Source organism: Salvelinus namaycush, chromosome 30 (genome assembly GCF_016432855.1).
Source record: "Salvelinus namaycush isolate Seneca chromosome 30, SaNama_1.0, whole genome shotgun sequence".
NCBI lineage: Eukaryota > Metazoa > Chordata > Actinopteri > Salmoniformes > Salmonidae > Salvelinus > Salvelinus namaycush.
In genome coordinates, this window is record NC_052336.1 from 10,258,020 (window position 1) to 10,282,662 (window position 24,643).

General features: G+C 44.1%; 1 protein-coding gene across 1 annotated transcript in view; it reads right to left on the minus strand.

The window, feature by feature from the left end:
- The window catches only part of LOC120025373 (protein naked cuticle homolog 1-like), a 36,920-nt gene extending 17,114 nt beyond the window's left edge, over window positions 1-19,806 (minus strand). Inside the window, exons 1-3 of the mRNA XM_038969915.1 lie at window positions 19,782-19,806; window positions 19,622-19,654; window positions 19,204-19,343 (exon numbers count right to left, since the gene is read on the minus strand). Coding sequence (XP_038825843.1) covers window positions 19,204-19,343; window positions 19,622-19,654; window positions 19,782-19,806 — 198 coding nt within the window. The remainder of the gene's footprint in view (window positions 1-19,203; window positions 19,344-19,621; window positions 19,655-19,781) is intronic.
- Between the last annotated feature and the right edge of the window lie 4,837 nt (window positions 19,807-24,643).

Consider the following 24,643-nt stretch of genomic DNA (forward strand, 5'->3'; position numbering starts at 1 on the left):
GTGCTTCCCTGGTCTAACTCTATACAAAAAAAAAAGTGAAGGCCCAGCTGCTCATTTAAGCAATAGTCAAGGAGAATGAATTGCTCAGATGATGAACATTGCGTGATACTGTACGTGTAAAGGTCTTTTGGCTTTTTTCCCCTGTGTGTTCACGACTGGTGTTATGGAGTGTTTATGAAGGTTTTACGAAGACTACAGTGAAGTGTCACTTTCCCAGCTCTGCAGAACGTATTTGGGCGCTACGCCAGAGCTTCAGAGTATCATGAAAGGCTGTAAGCACATGAACAAGCCTCTTTCCTCCAACGATTGGGACCACCAAAAACAATTTTCCAGACATGATGTTTAATGTTCTGTGGAAACCAAAGTTTAAAGCATTTTGCTTTCAACAGGAGCCAGACCCTTCAGAGCGTCTTCTCTTCTGGGCTTGGAGGATGGAGGATTGTATGGCCCCAGTGTGTTTTAAAGTTGTTAAAGCCCCTTCACAGAAAGTGATTTATTCCTAGAGCAGGAACACAGTGTGACTATGCTGCATTACAGCATCCCAGCTAGCTACATCAGTAATGGACAGGCTGCCCGCTCCGTCTACTAGGGTCGTTTGATTTGACCTTTGAATCAAAATGGCGGACCCACGTCAATGAGACACATAAATATGAATTTGAATAAGGGTAAATAAAGGAAAACCCAGATTTGCGTATTTACAAATAATCATATTTTTAAGAACTAACATTGGTTATATTGAGAGTTTAAGTGAGCCAAGAGAGTCAAGGAACCACTGACTGCAGGGGTGAAGAGCAAATCATAGACTGACTGTAGTTTGGCAAGTTAGGGCATGAGGTTGACATGGGGGACCGCAAGCCTTACCCAGGCACTGTGTTCACAGACAGACTGGGCCATGTGTGTGTACGTGCGCGTGTGCATAAGTGCGTGTGTAATTACATGTGTGTGACTGTGTGGTTGTGAGCGCATTCAGTGTATGAGTGCGTGTGTAACTACCATGTGTGTGTTCACGTGTGTAAGTGTGGGGTTGTGGAAAGTCCTATAAAGACCTGGTCTCTACGCGCGGCCGACAGCTCCCCCTGATCGTGCGCCAGCCAGCCGGGGCGCAGGGCTCGGTGGAGGCAAACAGGAGACCTCAGGAGCAGCGTTGGGTTGGAGCAGTGTTACTAGCACTCCTTCAAAACCCAGGAAAAATCTCATTATGAGACTGAAGCGTTGGGTTGGGTGCCTCCCGCTGCTCTCTGCTCTCCTCTCCCAGGCAGTGCTGGAACTGGAGAACACCTTCAGGTCTTACACTGGAGCAAGACAGGCCCACGATGCCGAGCAGGGAGGGAAACAACACATGGATGGCCATTTAGGGAATGTGAGGAAGACAAACAGAGCGAGGAAGACAAGAGAGAGGGGAGAACAAGGGAATGGTTGGTGGCCATATTTGTCTGGTTGTCTGTCTGTTAGGCCTGCTGGGTCCTTTTGACAGAGAGACAGAGGATCACAGCCCACAGGCCTCACCCAAAGCCAGAGGAAATGTAACCTTTATTTAACTAGGCAAGTCAGTTAAGAACAAATTCTTATTTACAATGATGGCCTACACCGGCCAAACACGGACGACGCTGGGCAAATTGTGCACCGCCCTATGGGACTCCCAATCACGGCCGGTTGTGATACAGCCTGGATTCAAACCAGGATGTCTGTAGTGACACCTCTAACACTGGGATGCTGTGCCTTAGACCGCTGCGCCACTAGGGAGCCCAGGTTTTAAAAAAGGAAAAGGGTTTTATATGTAGAAATTGTCCAGGTGATACAACAACTAAGTCAAGACAGGGTTATGAATAACCTCGAAAACCACACCACTGCTAATATCTGAAATGTATACTGTATATAAATTCAATTCATAATGAAAGAAATCAATTAAAACTGCTAGTTTTTAAAGCCAAGACTTTTCCAAATGACTTGGTGACAATACTATATAGGTTGCAGCACACAAATGGCTGACGTTGAAATCTTAGAACTAAAACAACAAAAAGTATATTGGTTTTAGGGCTGCAAATGAGCTTAAGGTGTAGTGTTACTGGGGCAGGACCTCTTGAGAGGAAATGCCCATCCCCTCTCCGCCCCCAACAGAGTAAGCTGAGACACTCCGGAGGCTGGTTCAAAGGTTTGGGTCTGGTGCTGTGACTATATCCTTGAGAAGGGGGATCCGGATCAGAGAGCTAGAAGTGCAGTGACCCTTTTAATTGTGTGGTACTGTTTGGAAAAACAGAAAGCATCAACAGACACCAGACAGCATCTTAGAACTAGGTTGAAAACTGAGTCAAATGGGGTGGAACTATATGGACTTGTCCAATAATAAATGCAAATTTGTGTTTTCTGTTGCCATAATGAACATGACCCAAGACTCAGCTTCAGTTCTTCATATGAACCGCTCCTCCTCCTCACTCGTCTCTACCTGACATTTAACAGCCACATTCAGACAAGGCGGCACGTACTGACAAAACACGACGGCTTGAGATCGTTCCAAGATAGAAAGTGTTGTTGTGAGGTAGTGAACGGAGCACTGCCTCTAAGCATGGCTTCAAAAAGGATCGGTTTGCACACATGAAATTAAGATCTCAGAAAATCATATACCGTAGCGAACCTGGCAGGAGACAAAGACACATCTACCAGGGTGGAGAAAGCTGACAGCCAATTATTGTGCAACACATCTGTTAGATCAACAGCCATCTCTGGGTGCGTGTGCTCTGAGTAAACATAATGTAGGTGTCAGCATGTAGAACTATGAGCCAGAACCAGAGAGACCTGTTCTGTTGTTCAACTGTGAAGAGCCTATCCTCTCGGGCCAAAACATTTGATGCTACTTTGAGGTATTTCTTGGGTTCCCTCCAAAATCATAGATACTTGGACAGACTCCAACATCATAGATCTTTATTATGCATAACAGCATAAAAGCAGAGGAGAGGCTGTTTGAAATGCCAAGAAGAGACATATCTGTTTTCTTTTACAATGCTATTTGATGCACATTTGATAATCAACTGAACGTTTTTCGCTGAGATCAAAGCATGTCAAGGCAATCCGAGGTTTGATCTTGAGGTTCTTTTCAACTTGTGAGCCAAGTCCAGCCTGATCAGATAAAACCCTCTTCAAGGAAACAAAGAATGTTTCCTTGAACTCTAACTGGACCATAACAACTCACTGACCGAACTCCAGGTCGCCAGTTTGAAACACCATGCCAGATGGTCGGAGGATGACGGTGGCTAATTGGACGCTTCTGAAGGAGCAGAGTGGACCAGACACCTTCATTGCAGTCGGCGAGGTTACGGTGCAGACTCTGCGGCCCCAAGCATGACACTGCTCACTCACAGCACACCCACTTGTCTTCCCTTCCTGCCTGTGACCCCGGAAGGAAATTATTGCCACAGGCTGGGGATTCGTCAGCAGTCAGTCAGCCAGTCAGGTTGGAGGAAGCTGCCTTATGATGTGTATAGTATGCAGTGAGCAGCACCAGGGCTCTGTGATGGCTACACTGGGCTGGTTAGGAGAGGTGGAGAGGCCTGGAAGGATGCATGCCAGTGGGCTTAGCATCATATCTCTAGTTAACTGGACAGGTCACACACAGACAGCTCTCAACACTGGGAAGGGGGAAAAAGTCCTGTGATTGGAGGAGTAGTGGTGTCCAACCTCATGGATTAATGCTGTATGTTTAGTGACATTTGGTGTGTCTGTGCAGACCATAACATTGCTGAATGTGATGCCTTTGGATCCCAGATTTAACTCATGGGCCTGGAGAGAGAACATTGTGTGTGCATGAGCGTGCCTGCTTGCATGTGTGCCCGTCTGCGTGAATCCAGCTCTGTTGACAGCGCCCCCAGAAGACTCCTCCCCCAATGACTGGCTCTGGCTTTTATAGTCTGATTGGTGGCCAGGCCGTGTACAGTTATTTTCACCAAGTCAGATTAACATTGCAAACATTGCTGGTCACATTACCTCATCCACATCAAAGGCTTCCCCTTAAAAGGCTCAGTAGAATATTAGTAGAGATTTACAGCCCTCATTTCTGTACTTCAGAAACATGCTGATCTCCCTCCTTCCCTCTTTGTGGTTCATGTGTGAAGTTAGCCAACGCTTTAATGACCCATTTACAAAACCTTTACACCTGCAAAGATAATCTTTTACAGCTCTGCTAGCTTGCTAACCCCTTCAGCAACACACCACTGTAACCTGCCTGTTTCTCAAGGCATAAAGCAAGGTATTTATTAGGGCTTTGAAAAATATGTAACCACAGCAATTAGCTTTTATCAGGCTGTTTATCAAACGAGTGTCTCACAGAGAGGAGAAAATAGCTGCTTGATCAAGGGTCTTTAAAGCTCATGTTATTCTGTGGTTGGTTCCCCCCAGCCCAGCAGCAGAGAAGGGGTTCATGGAGATACAGTAGATAGACCATATGAACTCCAGGTGGACTGCTCTCAATTCAATTAAATTTAAGGGGCTTTATTGGAATGGGAAACGTGTTAACATTGCCAAAGCAAGTGAGGTAGATAATATACAAAAGTGAAATAAATAATAAAAATGAACAGTAAACACTACACTCACAGAAGATTCAAAATAATAAAGACATTACAAATGTCATATTATGTATATATACAGTGTTGTAACAATGTACAAATGGTTAAAGTACAAAAGGGAAAATAAATAAGCATAAATATGGGTTCTATTTACAATGGTGTTTGTTCTTCACTGGTTGACCTTTTCTTGTGGCAACAGGTCATAAATATTGCTGCTGTGATGGCACACGGTGGTGTTTCACCCAGTAGATATGGGAGTTTATCAAAATCAGGTTTGTTTTTCGAATTCTTTGTGGGTCTGTGTAATCTGAGGGAAATTTGTGTCTCTAATATGGTCATACATTGGGCAGGAGGTTAGGAAGTGCAACTCAGTTTCCACCTCATTTTGTGGGCAGTGTGCACATAGCCTGTCATCTCTTGAGAGCCAGGTCTGCCTACGGCGGCCTTTCTCAATAGCAAGGTTATGCTCACTGAGTCTGTACATAGTCAAAGCTTTCCTTAAGTTTGGGTCAGTCACAGTGGTCAGATATTCTGCCACGGTGTACTCTCTGTTTAGGGCCAAATAGCATTCTAGTTTGCTCTGTTTTTTTGTTAATTCTTTCCAATGTGTCAAGTAATTATTATTTTGTTTTCTCATGATTTGGTTGGGTCTAATTGTGTTGCTGTCCTGTGGCTCTGTGGGGTGTGCTTGTGAACAGAGTCCCAGGACCAGCTTGCTTAGGGGACTCTTCTCCAGGTTCATCTCTCTGTAGGTGATGGCTTTGTTATGGAAGGTTTGGGAATCACTTCCTTTTAGGTGGTTGTAGAATTTAACGGCTCTTTTCTGGATTTTGATAATTAGTGGGTATCGGCCTAATTCTGCTCTGCATGCATTATTTGGTGTTCTACGTTGTACACGGAGGATATTTTTGCAGAATTCTGCATGCAGAGTCTCAATTTGGTGTTTGTCCCATTTTGTGAAGTCTTGGTTGGTGAGCGGACCCCAGACCTCACAACCATAAAGGCCAATGGGCTCTATGACTGATTCAAGTATTTTTAGCCAGATCCTAATTGGTATGTTGAAATTTATGTTCCTTTTGATGGCATAGAATGCCCTTCTTGCCTTGTCTCTCAGATCCTTCACAGCTTTGTGGAAGTTACCTGTGGCGCTGATGTTTAGGCCGAGGTATGTATAGTTTATTGTGTGCTCTAGCGCAACAGTGTCTAGATGGAATTTGTGGTCTTGGCGACTGGACCTTTTTTGGAACACCATTATGTTGGTCTTACTGAGATTTACTGACAGGACCAGGTCTGGCAGAATCTGTGCAGAAGATCTAGGTGCTGCTGTAGGCCCTCCTTGGTTGGTGACAGAAGCACCAGATCATCAGCAAACAGACATTTGACTTCAGATTCTAGTAGGGTGTGGCCGGGTGCTGCAGACTGTTCTAGTGCCCTCGCCAATTCGTTGATATACATGTTGAAAAGGGTGGGGCTTAAGCTGCATCCCTGTCTCACCCCACAGCCCTGTGGGAAGAAATTTATTTTTTGCCTATTTTAACCGCACACTTGTTTTTTGTGTACATGGATTTTATAATGTTGTATGTTTTCCCCCCAACACCACTTTCCATCAATTATAGCAGACCTTCATGTCAAAGTGAGTCGAAGGCTTTTTGAAATCATCAAAGCATGAGAAGACTTTGTCTTTGTTTGTTTGTCAACTAGGCTGTGCAAGGTGAACACGTGGTCTGTATGATAATTTGGTAAAAAGCCAATTTGACATTTGCTCAGTACATTGTTTTCACTGAGGAAATGTACAAGTCTGCTGTTAATGCAGAGGTTTTTCCCCAAGGTATGCTGTGCCGCATACCCAACGGTAGTTTTTGGGTTCAAATTTTTCTCCACTTTTGTGGATTGGGGTGATCAGTCCTTGGTTCCAAATATTGGGGAAGATGCCAGAGCTAAGGATGATGATAAAGAGTTTTTAGTATAGCCAATAGCCAATAGTCAGTCGCAGTCACACTTCCCCCCCCCCCCCCAAAGGGCTTTATTGGCATTTACATTGCCAAAACAAATGAAATAGTTGAACAGTAAACATTACACAAAAGTCTCAAAAGGAATAAAGACAATTCAAATGTCATATTATGGCTATGTACAGTGTTGTAACGATGTGAAAATAGTTCAAGAACAAAAGGGAGAAAAAAATAAACATAAATATGGGTTGCATTTACAATGGTGTTTGTTCTTCACTCTCTCCAACACATTCTCCGCCAGCCAGCCCAGCCACTATGATGAACCCTCTCTGAGAGAAAGCCTCCATTCCCAGGGGGAGCCAGGATTGGAAAGGAATGGAGACCGCTTGTCACTTGGCCTTGATTTACAGGTGGCCCAGTCTGCCAAGAGTAGCAAATCACTATGTTATAGCCATTGTCTTTGAATGCAGAGTGAAGTGAAGCACATTTCTAAAGAATGGAAGAGATGAGGGGAGAGGAGAGGAGCCGTATAGGCAGCAGAGACAGTGTCACACCTCATCTCTGTCTGAGGGCCTGGGGGGTTAAAACTGCAATCACATAGCTCTCACCTCCACACAGGAAATGATGGAGCTCTTTGGAACCATCTAGCTATAGTGCCAAGCAGCAGCAGAGAGCGAGAGCTGTATGCGTTCCAGAGGGCTTGACACAGTGTGTCTAGGAAGTCTGGGTAATTAGTTGAAGTATCATGAGTTGGTTTAGGAGACGGTGATGTAGGGGTATGTGTGGGTTCAGACACCGGTTCAGAATGTGGGAAGGAGGGGGTCTATAGACCTCAGGGGAAGTAGAAAGTGACAGCCACTTCAGCCTCTTACCACAGACAGAGCACTGGGGAGATATCCAGCTAAACACACCTCTGTTCTCTATCTTGTCAGGAAATGACACCTGGGCCTACATCTGCTCTGACTGCCCTTCTTTCAATGTCCCAAGCCATTATCTAAAGGGACCATTCACAGCCACTTCCAGATAGTTGTGTCTTGTTTTTAAACGTAGGACAAAGGTGGAATAAGGTTTAGGTGAACAGTTTCTAAGGCTGACATGGGAAGGAACCCAGAGACCTGTAAGACAGTCACCACACCTTAGACCACACAGACTTTATTGGAGCCTATATGAGGACTTTCAGCCCAGTCCAGACAAACACCCTCCCAAGTCCACGTCATATGTAACTCTCTCATGTTGAACTTTAAACTTCACACAAACATTATTTTTAATTACAGACAACTTCTCAACTTAGCAAATAAACACAGGGGCAGAAATAACCACTTCCAACTCCAGAGAGCACTCTGGTGCCAGTGGCAGGTTTAAGTGTTTCTAGTCATAGCTCTAACCAGAACTAGTGGTCAGGGTTAGCTGTCAGTTGGTCACGATAAGGAACTTTGGTGGAGCATGTTGTTCACGCTCGTGCTTGACTGAATCCCCTGCAAGCACACACACACAAACAATCGCCTGTACAGCACGTGTGTGCACTACCGCACACGCAGGAAAAGTTACCAGTGACAAACCAATCAGGAAACAGGAACTCAAACAGGAAGGAACAAAACAAATACCCCACTCACAGAATTCAGAACCTCTCACTTTTGTTGGATTCAAAGATCTTGGGAAATGTATAGCATTAGCAGTGGCTTCATAATCTCAAGTGAAAGTATCACACCGACGGCATACAGGCGGATTGGCACAGTCAGTTTGTTCCACTTCCACCCCCTTCAGGCAACCCCTGTATTTCACTCACAGATTTCAAAATCTGTGAGGTTCCACTGATACTGCAGCAGAAAGTTAAAGCATAACCGTTTCAGATAGATAGCTCACTCAGAAGGAGGAGGTGAACGACACACTGCATTTGAAACAGTATTTCCATCTGCCCCAGGTGTACCTCAGAGAGGGATGCAACTTTAGCTAAGCCCACCACAGCCCAATGTCTGGGCAGACTTCAGCTAGAAGAACACTGAAGCTTCTGGAGTGGAAATGACCCAGAAATGTTACACAGTGTTCAGTAATTACAGTTGTGCTATTAGAGTTGAAATGGGGTAGCAGAGGCAAGACAGTGAGGCATGTGTCAACCTCTGCCTGGTGGGGAGGCCTACAGCTCAGGCCCCTGGTTGTTCCTACACACTCACCCTGTCCCCTGAGCACTGTCATTAGCCCTCAGGAGATTCCCCCAGCTGCCCGCATCATCCACACAGTCACATGCAGACACACCACATGCATACACAAACCAACAAAAACAACTCTGGACAATATAATCAGAGGCCACAGATGAAGAACCAACCAGCCACCTACCCCCACAAACCAGTAGTCACAGTTAAACGCTTGACAGCCTGTGGCCACTTTACATTCAGTTCCATTCAGAGTTCACACAGACCAAGCACTCTACCGGTTGAGGTTCCTCTGCCTGTGTTTAGCATGAGTAATGGTGTTAAGGTTAACAGCCAGGCTAAATGGGCCTTCAGGGACTCCTCCCTGGTCATCCTGACCCAGTGACAGGCTGTGACGTGGGGTAAAGTCCTCTCCTCTCTAGGCCTCACTCAGGCACCTGTGGAGCATAAACACACCGGAGAGCAGGGCCTTCCTTTACAGCTGGGCCCCCCGCTCCTGTCCTGTGTTTGGGCTTCACTCAACCGAAAACATCCCCTAACAGACAATCCATGCCCAGGTAGGCAACCTCTCTCCAGGCGCCATGGGTCCCAGGCGCCATGGGAAGGGCCTACGTCCCACGCTGGATGTCAGGAGGAGGCCACAATGGTCCCAGAGCTGTTTAATGTTTATCTATGCCCCACTTCCTCTGTTCCCTCTCCGTCTGTGACTCAGGTGACCACAGGATTCTAGTGGTCATCCTGTGTCTGAAGCAGAGAGTAACTACTCCAAGAGCTGTAGACTGGAGACCATCATTGGTGTCATCCTACTAATGAAAACATACAAATGTGGAAGTAGACTAAATTGGTATTTGGCTGTTACTAATCCTAAATCAACAAGTAAATAAATATGTTGAGAGAGTGTGCATGTGTGTGTGCCTGACTGTGTGACTGCAGTTTCACACAGATTTTTATTTATTTAATTTATATACCTTTATTTAACTAGGCAAGTCAGTTAAGAACAAATTCTTATTTTCAATGACGGCCTAGGAACAGTGGGTTAACTGCCTTGTTCAGGGGCAGAACGACAGATTTTTTCCTTGTCAGCTCGGGGATTCGATCTTGCAACTGGTCCAACGCTCTAACCACTAGGCTACCTGCCGCCCCAGATGATGATCTTGTCCTATTATAAGAGCCATATACATGCAGCGACTTTGACTGCTCAGTCAAATTATTCAGTGCTTACTACCATGGGCCGGAGCGCAACCCACAGGGGGATCACATAAACAAACAAGAGATAATTATTCAGGGTTTAAACGCTTAAACGCCCACTTCAGCAGAGCCTTTTAAGTGTGTGATTAAAACGGGCACTGAGCTTCACATGGAATGCTCAGCGGAACCCAACGCCACCACAGGAGTTTCTTTCCCACTCAATCTCTCCCTCCCCCTCTCCTACTCAGTCTATACATGGTCCTGCCTCACACGCTCCATCTTTACCAATTATTCCTGTCCCATATAACATCCATTACTACCAACACTCTCTGTGAACATCCCTTTTCAATCAGCCAGTGTAAAATAAAAAAAACGGGGATATAGTTTACCGATATAGGATCTGAATTTGATCACTCTTTTGCAAAGCAGGAAGTGCAAACTTGTAGTGTATGAGTTTTTAAAATGCTTCTAAAGTTTGTCATTTCCATTTTGAAATTTCAGACTTGATTTTCCCTAATGAAAAATGTATCAACTCCTAAACAAAAATCCATTAATTATAATCCACATTTAATTTTGCTGCAGGATAATTTTCCTGCTGTAGGAAACTGGCTCAAATTAAGATCCTACATCTGTACTTGCTTTTTAGATCTGTTGTTCTGTGTCTGATGCATCCACACATCAAAAGGATAAAGAGAAGCAAGCATCTCATCGTGATGATGTCGGCGTGATTAGCTCTATATTTAGATGGATAATCTGCTAATTAGGCCTTTCACTGATACTTAATATGCACACGCTCATCAATTCGATAAGCCATCTCAAAACTGGAAGCTATAAACTCTGTCACAAAACAAAGGCAAAGGGAGAGTCAGAGAAAATATCAATCCGTGGTCCGTAGTGTTAAAATTACACAAAAAAAGTAGCTCTTCTAGCATACAAACAAATCCTACTGAAAGCCAAGCATCATAAGAGAAGAGAGAGGAGAAGAGAAACAATTCCAATTGATCCTGGGATATCTGTAGCTCCACAGTGAGCAGATATTTGGGGAAACAAAGCCCAAATCTCAGTTGCTAATCCCTGGGGATTCAGAGCACATTCCAGGGACTGCTTTGATCTCCTGAGTGCATCCGGACAGCCCATCCCAGACACACGGCATCCTCATACACACGTCTCATGCCGTCCCCCTGCACACCCCCATACCCAATCACTATTTTTACACATTCACACATAAAAATAATCAGATCAAAACATCACACAGACATGGAACCCAACAATAAACCGAGACAAAGTCAACAATGGAACAATATTGTGAAGATACTCAACCTAAAATGAATGGAGGAGAACCGTGTGAGATGTGTGTTGTGATACTCCTGTGCTACAACAGAAAGTTGTAAACAACAGAGCCAACAGATCTAATGTATGTGTATCAATACTTTTACCTCATTGAGTATATCATTATCATCTCCTTTCACCGAAACCATTTCCGGCAGTCCCATTCACAACAACCAATGAGGTTTATCCGCTTCACATTGTCACATAGGGTGAAATTTCTCCAGCTATGCAATCTATGTGACACACGATCCGGGAAGTGACATTAATGCCACCTGCATCTCCTCTCCCTCCCAGTCCCCCAGATACGTAAACGACAACCCAAGACTTCCTCTCCTCTCTTCTATTCTCATTGTAATAACAGAGCCAGGTGCATGTCCCCCTACTCCCCAGCCCTCTCCCCAAAGGCAAACGCTTTCTTTACTTAGACCACAACTCCAAACTTCTCCCAGCCTCTTCAAAGACCAACAACAGGCCTGTCCTCCCAGGGGGTGTGGAGGGGTACGGCCTGGTGGGAGAGGGGCATATGACACACTGTCACGCACAGCACATAGGGGGACAGCTGGTGGGAACAGCACAGGCATGGGGAGAGGACAGAAAGCGAGAGAGGACAGAAACCGAGAGAGAGGAGTAAGCATTTGAAAGGTGCATTCAGCACTGAGACAAGGACCCTGTGCTTTTGTGAAGACAATAAAAAAACACTACAGGAGAAGTAAGAAAAGAAGCTAGGCCACAGAACTGCCATGTCTATTATCAGACTCAGAGGCTGAGGGTAGCACATTTGAAAGCTTTACTTCAAAAATCAGAGCGCTGGCACCCAGTGAGAAACACGGGGATGTGGGCAGAAGTTCTACTCTGAGATTCATTTCGGAATGCTATTAGTTGTCAGATGTACCTTAAGATATTTGGTCCCAGTTTTGTATGAGTTTGGAACCTAAACCTTAGATGGAAGGTTTTTAAAAATGTGCTTTGGAATTGTCAGCCCAGAGCAGGGGTTTGGCGACTCCAGCAGTAGCATCACTGGGGGCCTCCTTTTACTACACAGAGGGTTAGGCCTCACAGAGGGGGCCTCTATATATCCACCTCCCTGGCCCACTTCAAATGCAGTCTAATTTCATCAGCAACAACCAGGCAAGGCCACAGGGTAAACACAATAAAAAGATGGAGCCTGAGAGGGAAAATGGGAGAGGTGGAGAGGAGAGAGCTGAGATGGGGGAGGGGGCTTTAGGGAGGAGGAAAGTTACTTGGCAAGGGTGTGGGGGAAAACGCCTTAACAAATCATCAAATTAAATCTTTTCAAATTTGCTTTCAGCACATTGCAAATTCCTCAGACAGATCACTGGCTTAGGGTACAACTCACAACACTGCCTGAAGAGGACCGGAGAAGACAGGGGAGGGCAGTAGACCTTCAACACCTGGGCTTAGAGACTTGTTAAGACCCAACAAACCAGACAGGCATTGGAACTGCCAAATCATAAACTGTTGACTTCTCTACTTCTTATTAATAATCTAGATTACAAAACTTTGAGATATAAAAACAGCATAGTAAAAAACAAAAAATGTGCTTAGAGTCAGAATTAAAGCTGGAATCCTTAGTGGTGAAACTGACACATCTGTTTGGGATAAGACAACAAAGTTACTGCAAAGAACAAACAGTTTTTTTCCCCTCAGACATTATTGCACGCGCGATAGAACGGCGCCGACAGAGATGGCCGCCTCGCTTCGCGTTCCTAGGAAACTATGCAGTATTTTGTTTTTTTTACGTGTTATTTCTTACATTGGTACCCCAGGTAATCTTAGGTTTCATTACATACAGTCGGGAGGAACTACTGAATATAAGAGCAACGTCAACTCACTATCATTACGACCAGGAATATGACTCTCCCGAAGCGGATCCTGTGTTTTGCCTTCCACCCAGTACAATGGATCGGATCCCAGCCGGCGACCCTAAACAACTACGCCGTAAAAGGGGCAAACGAAGCGGTCTTCTGGTCAGGCTCCGGAGAAGGGCACACCGCGCTCCACTCCCTAGCATACTACTCGCCAATGTCCAGTCTCTTGACAACAAGGTTGATGAAATCCGAGCAAGGGTAGCATTCCAGAGAGACTGTAACGTTCTTTGCTTCACGGAAACATGGCTCACTCGAGAGACGCTAACGGAGTCGGTGCAGCCAGCTGGTTTCTTCACGCATCGCGCCGAGAGAAACAAACATCTTTCTGGTAAGAAGAGGGGCGGGACGTGGTGATTAACGAGACGTGGTGTGATCACAACAACATACAGGAAGTCAAGTCATTCTGTTCACCTGACTTAGAATTCCTCACAATCAAATGTCGACCGCATTATCTACCAAGGGAATTCTCTTCGATTATAATCACAGCCGTATATATTCCCCCCCAAGCAGACACATCAATGGCCCTGAACGAACTTTATCTGACACTATGTAAACTGGAAACCACACACCCTGAGGCTGCATTCATTGTAGCTGTGGATTTTAACAAGGCTAATCTGAAAACAAAACTCCCTAAATTCTATCAGCATATCGATTGTGCTACCAGGGCTGGTAAAACCTTGGATCATTGTTATTCTAACTTCCGCGACGCATATAAGGCCCTCCCCCGCCCTCCTTTCGGAAAAGCTGACCATGACTCCCTTTTGTTGCTTCCAGCCTACAAACAGAAACTAAAACAAGAAGCTCCCGCGCTCAGGTCTGTTCAACGCTGGTCCGACCAATCTGATTCCACGCTTCAAGACTGCTTCGATCACGTGGATTGGGATATGTTCCGCATTGCGTCCAACAACAACATTGACGAATATGCTGATTCGGTGAGCGAGTTCATTAGAAAGTGCATCGGCGACGTAATACCCACAGCAACGATTAAAACATTCCCAAACCAGAAACTGTGGATTGATGGCAGCATTCGCGCGAAACTGAAAGCGCGAACCACTGCTTTTTAACCAGGGCAAGGTGACCGGAAACATGACCGAATACAAACAGTGTAGCTATTCCCTCCGCAAGGCAATCAAACAAGCTAAGCGTCAGTATAGAGACAAGTAGAGTCACAATTCAACAGCTCAGACACAAGAGGTATGTGGCAGGGTCTACAGTCAATCACAGATTACAAAAAGAAAACTAGCCCTGTCGCAGACCAGGATGTCTTGCTCCCAGACAGACTAAATAACTTTTTTGCTCGCTTTGAGGACAATACAGTGCCACTGACACGGCCCGCTACCAAAACCTGCGGGCTCTCCTTCACTGCAGCCGAGGTGAGTAAAACATTTAAACGTGTTAACCCTCGCAAGGCTGCAGGCCCAGACGGCATTCAGAGCATGCGCAGACCAGCTGGCTGGTGTGTTTACGGACATATTCAATCAATCCTTATCCCAGTCTGCTGTTCCCACATGCTTCAAGAGGGCCACAATTGTTCCTGTTCCCAAGAAAGCTAAGGTAACTGAGCTAAACGACTACCGCCCCGTAGCACTCACTTCTGTCATCATGAAGTGCTTTGAGAGACTAGTCAAGGACCATATCACCTCCACCCTACCTGACACCCTAGACCCACTCCAATTTGCTTGCCGACCCAATAGGTCCACAGACGACGCAATCACAACCACACTGCCCTAACCCATCTGGACAAGAGGAATACCTATGCGCTATCATCCAGAAGGCGAGGTCAGTACAGGTGCATCAAAGCAGGGGCCGAGAGACTGAAAAACAGCTTCTATCTCAAGGCCATCAGACTGTTAAACAGCCACCACTAACATTTAGTGGCTGCTGCCAACATACTGACTCAACTCCAGCTCACTTTAATAATGGGAATTGATGGAAATTTATGTAAAAATGTATCACTAGCCACTGTAAACAATGCCACTTAATATAATGTTTACATACCCTACATTACTCATCTCATATGTATATGTATATACTGTACTCGATACCATCTACTGCATCTTGCCTATGCCGTTCTGTACCATCACTCATTCATATATCTTTATGTACATATTCTTCATCCCTTTACACTTGTGTGTATAAGGTAGTAGTTGTGGAATTGTTAGGTTAGATTACTCGTTGGTTATTACGGCATTGTCGGAACTAGAAGCACAAGCATTTCGCTACACTCGCATTAACATCTGCTAACCATGTGTATGTGACAAATAAAATTTGATTTGATTAGGTACTGCAATTTCCCCCCCCCCCCCCCCCCCAAACTGCTCATTTCATTTGGATGCTGCTCACCTCCATTTGTCAACAAAACAAAAACAATAACAAAGGAGCTGGGGAAAACAATGGCGCTGTCTCCCCTAATGTGGATTCTATCTTTAAAGGGCCATAGACTGGAGAGAAAATGTACTCAGCTCACCTGTTGTGGACCTCACATGACAATACCAGCTGTCCTTACTGCTCAGTCCCACATAAAATAACTCTGTTAACTTACATTTTGATTTAAAATACATAAGAACAAGTGAGTTTAAAATAATCTATATGCACTAAATCTATATGCAAGAAAACTTTTCTTGACTCTGGAGTCTCTCCTCTCCCTACCACATAACACAACTCAATGCATATATACCTCAACCAATGATAACCTTGCTAACGTAATCAGCTCTACAAAACAAACATGTTCCATAAAAGGGCATTTCATTTTAATGGAGGTAGGCTATGGCAGTAATCCCCTCTCTCCTTTCAAGAATATGATAGTTTGGTTTGGGAGATTTCAGATCAAAAGGATTCCAGTCTTAGACTCCCCGCTGCTGCCACCATCTGACCCACATTCTCCTGGACCCCAGTTCAGCCGGGAGGCAAAAAGAACACGGCCTATAAAGTATATGTATCAAATACATCATGGGCCGCTTTTAAAGGCTAAGAGGAATGTTTGCATTGCATTCTCACCTGGCAAAGGTTTTAGCCCTTTTTCATTGGACAATACTATGGGGTTAGGGTATTTACTACGACTTATGGAAAGCAGTAACTTCCACAAACAATCCTGTCAAGTTTTGTAATGCTAACGCTTCATGATAATGTTAAGTTATAGATCATTTATAAGACATTTGCTAGTTAATCTCTCACAATTTAGAAAAATTGACTAATTTCAAGCATTGTCATACTTAAGTGTTTTAAAATCTTTAAAAAACTGAATAAATCTAAAATGCCAAATGGTCCCTAAAATAAACACATGAAATGCCATGTCAAAGCAAGCAAACAAATATTAAAAACATTACAATGAAATATTCAAGTTCTAAAGACCACTTTGTTGAAGGGAAAAAACTAAGGGAAAAGCATCCAAAAAAATATTGATGTCAGGAACACTTTTCGTCCTATTCTATTAATTTTCCCGCAGCGCTGTGAAAGCCATTAGGCACATAGAATTAAATAATTTGTAAAACAGAAAACCCTGCGAGCCCAAATTGTTCAAAACCATCCTACTTTTTCAGTGGGGTTCCTTTTCCATCCTGGCCAAATATCACTTCACACCATCTGGCAAATTAAAAAAATGCTCTACAAAACAATCCCACCCTTTCACATGTATCCCACAATGCCCTCTGGTGAGTCTGCTGAACTGAAGAGGGCCCATGGATACCCTAACCGTGCCCAGAGGGCTGCTACACTACACGGAACAGAACACCGAACCCCTTCCTACCCCGATGATGATGTCAGAAGGAGGGTCTGATTACAATATGAAGATGTTTATTAGAGGCCTGACAGCATGTCAGGCTTAGTGGCTTTGACACCATGTGCATGCAACAAGCAGACCTGAGACTGACCCCATCACGGCACTCAGTGCTACACTTGATCACTCGCACGTCAATACAAACTGGGCATAAGTCATAAAAATCTCAGCCCGCTGCTTTTCCCGTCAACCTCCCTGGGCTAGCAGAGCCTCACACCTTCACAGCCCGCTGACCAATGTGCTGCTATTAAAAACACCTCACGGCAGGGATAGAGAAAACAACTGTGTACTTTAGACAGGTTGGACTTTGATCAAGATATTTTGCCAGCGTGCATGAGGCCAATTGTCACTCCCTGAAGGAGTCCTTGACTTGGCTCCTCACCAGCATATCCCTGTGTCTTCCTCATACCAGAGACATTTAAATGAAATGAACCAGACTGGTCAAGTACGCGCTGCCATTGGTCACTTATGATAATGACATGATAAATCAGAAGAAGCAAAGCAAAACGAGGCATATGCTATTACATAAAAGATTCAGTTTAGATACATTGCTTTGTGTGCATTGCCAAAGTTTCAAAGTGCTGGGGTGATAAATGCTTGGGATAATCCAACCAGAGAAACAACGGCAAACACCTCTTGTTCAGTTAACACAAAGCTTTTCATGCACACAAGCATGAGCAGCTCACTAGAAATGCAATGTCCATGAAATAGTGTGACAGTGAATGGATGATTCTCATTGAACGCAACTGCAGCATGAAATTTAGCATGTAAACATCCTAATGGTGGTATGTCTGGTCACAACATGATGGCCAAATTGCTGGACAGAGCGTATTAGCTTCCCTCTGTTCCAGTGGGCTGAGTGAGCTCAGTAGCTGAGAAGTGGAAAAGTCCTGGTGGATTTTTTGATGAGCTCTCAATCCTCAAAAATGCTGCCTTTGAGAAGTGAGCATCCCTAACCAAAGAGGCTTACACCCGGCTCCTCTGAAGCTTTTCCAAAGTAGTGCACTATATAGGGAATCAGGTGCCATTTGGGATGCAACCACTGTGTGTTTACCGGGATGACAAATCTGAAACAGACATGACCTCCACCACCTCTACCCCAGCCTTACAATGCAGCCCTGTCACCAGTCTGTCAGACTGCAATGCTTTCAACTCAGCCGTGATCTATTACCTAGAGTATAAACTTTAGCAGCATCTGTTCTTGGTGGTGTGACACATTTGTTCCCATGCACCAAAAGTGTCTGATGATTAGACAGTTACCAAAGCAAGCATTGTGTAGCAAGTCAGGGCTCCTTTTGTAAAAAGTTGTATTAACATATGCCGTTTTGTACTGTATGTTGAAACAAACATGGCTGAAAGACTGAAAAGTGCTGTGGGAAAGATATTTGTTAATAGAGTGGTTCAAACACAAGCCTACAAAGTTTTCCCTCTTAAATATTTGGTCTATCATGTATATGGGGCCAAGTGTGTACTGTCAACAGCCATGTCATGGTGTTAACATGTCACACTTTCATTTTCCAGAATCACAAAACATCCTTAACTGTTTACAATGGGAATGAAATTAACACACTGATAAGAATGTCACAGGTAAAGAAGAGGATGAAGTTCGTGCACACAGAATTTTAAATAGCAGCTTTTATCTTGCCACACCTGCATGAGACTTCTAATGTGCCACTGCATTCAAGCATTTCCATGTGCCTGGATGAGAGTCAAGAATGTCTATCTATGTTGTCTAGCCAACAAAGCAAATAATGATTATCTAAACAAACAAAAAAAGACATATGCAGACTATCCGTGTGATGTCAGCTTTATATTATCAATCATTTACCATTTTTTAATTGAGATTATTAGTCTGGCCTACAACTTTCCCTCAACTAGCCTATAACTAAACACACTGCTACTTTCTTTTTACAACATTTCTGGTTTTCTTTTCAACTTCTGCATAATGCACAGAATACATATAAATAACCAAAATTGCTTGAGAATGTTATTGAATAAGTCTACGTCAGAAGCTGACTTTTTGCTTTACAAGTAAGTGTTTGAAGAAAAATTAAGCGGGCAACATCTGAAGATTTGTAGCCTATTTATCAGGTATTCTCATTCCATTGGTGTACTGCAATAAGGTTACTGAGAATCTACTTTTGTATATATATATTTTTAAACTACTTAATTCGAAACAACCGATAAATTCAGTTAAACTTTAGACTACAATTTATCCCAGTAAAAATTAATTGTAGCCTTGGCTAAACCTCGAATGGGAAGCTAAGAAAGTTAGGACCGTACAGGCTTCATTGTATCAACATAAAACAGATTAACAATCTTGTTTTTGAAATCATAATAATTTATTGAAACATTTATTTAACTTACCTGAGTAGACAAGCCGCACTTATTCGTGTGGTGACAGTCCTGTTGCTCAAGCCGCGAGCCCGTGCAATAGTATTTCTGTTTCACGAGCCAATCGTCAATTCCTTTCCTTGCCAAACAGGCATTAACTACAAAACTGTCGCCTGAAATCAACATAAAATGTGCATTATTACAATGTAAACAACATGTTACGGTTAGGTTACAATGTAACATCTTTCTTCAGCATTGTGTTTTTTTTCTAACTTTTCTTGAATGACTGCAGACTTCGTCTGATGTTGTCAACGAGTCGGTCATTATTGGTGTATGGATAAATGGGATGATAGACTGGAAATACTTTTAACAATGTATATTTTCAACAAATATAATAAAATAGACAACAAATATATAGCCGGTCTTAAGTGTAGGCCTGTGGGCTACTCACCCTCCGGACTTTCCCTCGGTTTACAAATTGCAGCTTTTCGGGACAATTGTCGAGAGAAACAGAGAACATAAAGATAGGCATTACTCGAAAGTATTACCGCAAGTGAGCATTCAATTCAACGATTAGGGGTGACATGTTTCGGTAAAACATCATATCTTACCATGTTTCGAGTGAAGTTTACCCATTTCTCTGCATTGAGTTGGGATTGAAAACCATCAAATGTATTTATAATCCAGAAATCAGCGATATCCAGACGATATAAGAAGCGTCCGTAAAGAAAGCAGCAGGCTGCACTCAGTACATCCTAAGGCAACAGCGCCACACTAGTCTTTGATCCGAAGAAAGCTCCCCCCTTCGTCTCCCTTCCAAGCGTAAAGGAGGCGGTTACCAAAACCCGCACTTCAACCGCTGAATGAACATGATTGACACTTCGCCCAAGATTAGACGACTTGCAGGCAGGCCCTCTTCTGTTTTATTGGACGAAGGCGGCACATGAGAGCCAGCCGAGATTCTTTCGGAGTTTGCCCCCGTCACCAATACCACCATTCCCAGCCAGCCAAGTAGGCGCAGTGGTCGAAGAGCAGCGCAATAGCGCTTAAAAGGATATTTCGCAGGACGATAAAAAATAATGAATAAAAACATGTCTTTGATTAATAGACATGCAAACATAATATTTTATGAATCATACAAACGTTGGGTTAATTGCTTCCTATAATAACTTGTTTACAATTTTTTTCATAGTTCACACTGTGGGAGAGAGTCCTGAATAAACAAAAAATTATATTTATAGAATACAATTTCTAATATTTATGGCACTTATAGAACACTTTATGATCCCAGTTTTAAAACTAAAATAAACAGAAGACAAACTAATTTGAGGCATACATTTGATAAACCATAAATGCCCTTCAGACGTTTTACAACGTACTGTATGAGCCTGTTGACAGCACAGTTTAGAGACACATCACATTTTTGTATGTATACAATACTAGCTACATTTCAAATCTCATGAAGTCCCATACAACTTTGAGATTTGTTCAAGGTCTTACAAAAAAGGCAATTATTGCTTTAACAAAAAAAGTGCACAATTTCACAGGATGGCTCCCACGTGGCCCAAGTGTAATGGCCCCTAAATTATCCCGGGCCTCTATAACGGTCAAGGCTATGTTTAAGTTTTACAGGCCTGATCAGCCTCCTGCAGCAGTTTAGATCTACCAAGCCAGGCAGCCACCTGCACCACCAACCCACATGCCTGGACAGTGTGTGAATTACAAGGGGGCTCAGACCCCCGAATGAGACACGAGCTCCCCTAAATGCAACAAAAGTCAAACTTTGGGGGTCTCTAATTTAACCATTCTCCTATTTGTTTAAAATGCTATTTTGTACTGATACAGTGGTAAATATGAAATTAAAAGCTTATTCCAAATGAAACCAACACCCCACACCTCTGTTATGGTTTAAACAAGTGACAGTTGTTTCAGGTTCTTTCAAATCACATTCATCTTTCTACTCCCCCTGTCTGTCTGTCTCAAGCTTTCACAAGCAAACTTGCAACAGTATCAACTGGGTCCAGCAAACTTGCAACATTGTTTCAACTGGGCCCTGACAGTTTCCATGCAGATGAGCTCGGGACAGACACAGCTGTATTTGAGTCCCGTATATCAGCCCCTTTTCACGAGTCCAACTTTTTTTTAAACAAAAATATCCACTTGTCAGCAAGACACATCAATTAATTTAGGCTACAAGAGTGTAGATCTGATGACAATCACCGAAGGTCATCATGCTACACGTTATGGTGTTTTGGAACATATGTCGCTTTCCATTCACCCAATGGCTGGTGCACAGTGCACTGTTTGAAAGCTGGAATTATTTTGGAGTGCACAGGTAGCCTACTTTTTGAAGTAATTTGTTTGACAATCAGATAAAAACCTCACGACTGTTTTTTGTTCATGCCATATTAAAAGATAATACATGTTTACTGTTAAAATACATGTCTTTACTATTAGGCCCATTACATTTTTAGTGCACTGCACAAATAGGAAGTCCCATGAAAAAAAAAGAGACCCCCAAATTTAACAGTATAATTCGCACTCTGTGCCTGGGTGTGCAGCTCCACGGCCTGCTCTCTGCTAGTCCTTCCCTGGGGCTCAAGACTCCAGGCCTGGCTTGCACTCTGCTGGTCCTACCCTGAATTTTTACATTTATTTAACCTTTATTTAACTCAGCAAGTCAGTTAAGAACAAATTCTTATTTACAATGACAGCCTACCAGGGAACAGTGGGTTAACTGCCTTGTTCAGAGGCAGAATGACAGATTTTTTTTTAACTTGGGGATTTGATCCAGCCACCTTTCGGTTACTGGCCCAACGCTCTAACCACCAGGCTACCTCCCGCCCCAAAGGCTCCAGGCCATGCTCCATTAGCAGCGTCTGCCTCTGACAGGCCCTGGGCCCTGCAGCAGCGGATAAAATCACTGGCACCGGGGCCTCCACCGAAATCATAACTGCTGGCAGTAGCCGCAAAACCACTCAGGTCGACTGCCTGCCTGCCTGCCTCTCAGACATGGTTCAGCAAGACCAAAGAGTGTAGTTTCTGAATCAGCCAGACCGGAGTCTGTAGATCTGGCTGGATAAGAGTTGGTAGAGTGAGTTATGACACTGTGGAGTACATGTTAGAGGAAGGGGGCCTTCTCTCGCTCCTTCACTGGAAACTTGTGGTCTCTCTCTCTCTCTCTCTCTCTCTCTCTCTCTCTCTCTCTCTCTCTCTCTCTCTCTCTCTCTCTCTCTCTCTCTCTCTCTCTCTCTCTCTCTCTCTCTCTCTCTCTCTCTCTCTCTCTCTCTCTCTCTCTCTCTCTCTCTCTCTCTCTCTCTCTCTCTCTCTCTCTCTCTCTCTCTCTCTTTGTCTCTCACCCTCCCCCTCTATCTGTATTCAGATGCAGTCGAGCCTGAAAACATTCGTGGGAGCAGGTCCATGTGGGAGGTCTGGTCTCAGAGTGTGTGGTGTGGTGTCGGTATGGTACTCTGAGCACTATACCAGCTACCTGCACAGGAAGTCTGCTAAAGTAGTGCACTGAGAGAAACTTTACTGTGGTTTCATTTAAGTTAAAGCAAGTGGGATGTTTTTTGAAGGGGAGGTCATGCTCAATAATCTAATCTCCTCCCACTTTTCTGGGGGATTTTCGCTTCTTGGAGGATTCAAATGTACATACAGTGGAAGCAGCAAGCTTGTCCCTGACACCAGCCACCACAGACCCCATCCAAGTGCATTTCCACTAAACAGCGGTTTTCCGCATCCTGAGTCTATCATCACGTTGTACCAGAGGAATCAGGCCTCTCTCTTTGAACTCCTCTGCCAAAGACACGCAGATGAGCTTGTTATTATAGCCGCTCGGCTCGCTTGCGTTCGCTGGGAACCAAGGCCTGCCCCTCTGACACACTTCCTGTTCTTTGAAGAGGCCAACGGAGAGATGGCTTGGTGTCCCGATTTCCGAGCCTGGCGCTTTGATGCCTGGGAGAGGAGGTGGAGGGGGTTTCAAGCCAGAATTCCATTGCACGGATGGATCTGAATCAAACTCCAACCACCCACACCCATTTATTTTGCTGTTGTGCACTGGGCTACTTTCAGCTCCATTACCCATCATCCCGCTATGGAATGGACCAAAAATATATTTCAAAAGGGGTCATCTTCTTATTCATGTGTATCTAATAACATACTTGATATGTAATGTACAGAGCAGTGCAGTAATCTCTGTCTGGCTTGGACTTCAGAGAGTAAACAAGATAACAACAGTCACATAGAGGTGAAAGGAAGGTGCTCTTTGAGGTATAAGTACACAGCGGAAGAAGAGTGTAGACTGAGGTCTTAAGATGGACACCTGCCTGGCTGTCAACCTATTTACCGACCACCTTGGTGGCCAAGCCCAGTTGATTCCATCCAGTCCTCTCCCTGGCAAAATAAATAATAGGGGATATTCAGCTCCCTGGATTCAGGGGGAAATAATGCTTTGTCTGTGTTTATGTCCTTGTAACAATGTTAGGGAGGCTGCCTGGGGTGCACACTGGATGCCGCTTCAGTGAGGAGGGGGTGTGGAGGGAGCACATGGAGAGAGGGCCTAGCTTCTAGCTGAGCAGCTGCTGGGCGCTTAGAGGACAAACATGTGACTGTTGCCTTTTTGTAGCAGGACAAAAGGAGGGGGGATGTTGTAAAGGGCAGAAGACAATCGTGATTGAAGTACAGTGTTGGTTTCTGGAGTGGTGGTGACTCAGCTGATTGTGGTGAGCTCAGCGTGTGATGTGTCAGGCGAGGGGTCTTTGGGAAGGGAGCTCTGGCCTGTCGTGTGTATGCCATTCCATATGCAGAACGCCGCCTATAGTCATCCAGTGCTGAATTAATCGACAAAAAAAATTATGGACTCAGTGTACTGTAACCAGGCCCCCAGTGTCCGGTCTGGAGCGTGAAGTCATGAGCTCTGCTGGTAGCAACCTAGCGGTGCCAAAAGCCCTGGTCTGCCCTAGAAAGCCTACTGTATGTAAATTACGATTGCCAGATCGGGCAAAAAAAAACGTTGACGCCCGTATGGGGCTTTAAAATGTGTTTATTATGATCAAGTTCGGTCCTCACTATGAATTATTAAGTTTGCTACAAATCAAGATATTTAATTAAATAGTTATCCTTTCTGGCACAAACCAATCACAGACCGGCAGGCTACGAGGAGGCTCTGTCACGTTCGTCGTAGTGAGAAGACCAAGGTGCAGCGTGATATGAATACATACTTTTTTAATTAACGAAATAAACACTAAACAAACTAACAAAATAACAAAACGAACGTGAAGCTATATATTAACAAGTGCTGACATGCAACTACATATAGACAATAACCCACAAAACCAAAAATGGAAAATGGCAACCTAAATAGGATCCCCAATCAGAGACAAAGATAAACAGCTGTCTCTGATTGGGAACCAATTCAGGCCACCATAGACCTACATTACCTAGACAATACCAAAACCCCATAGATATACAA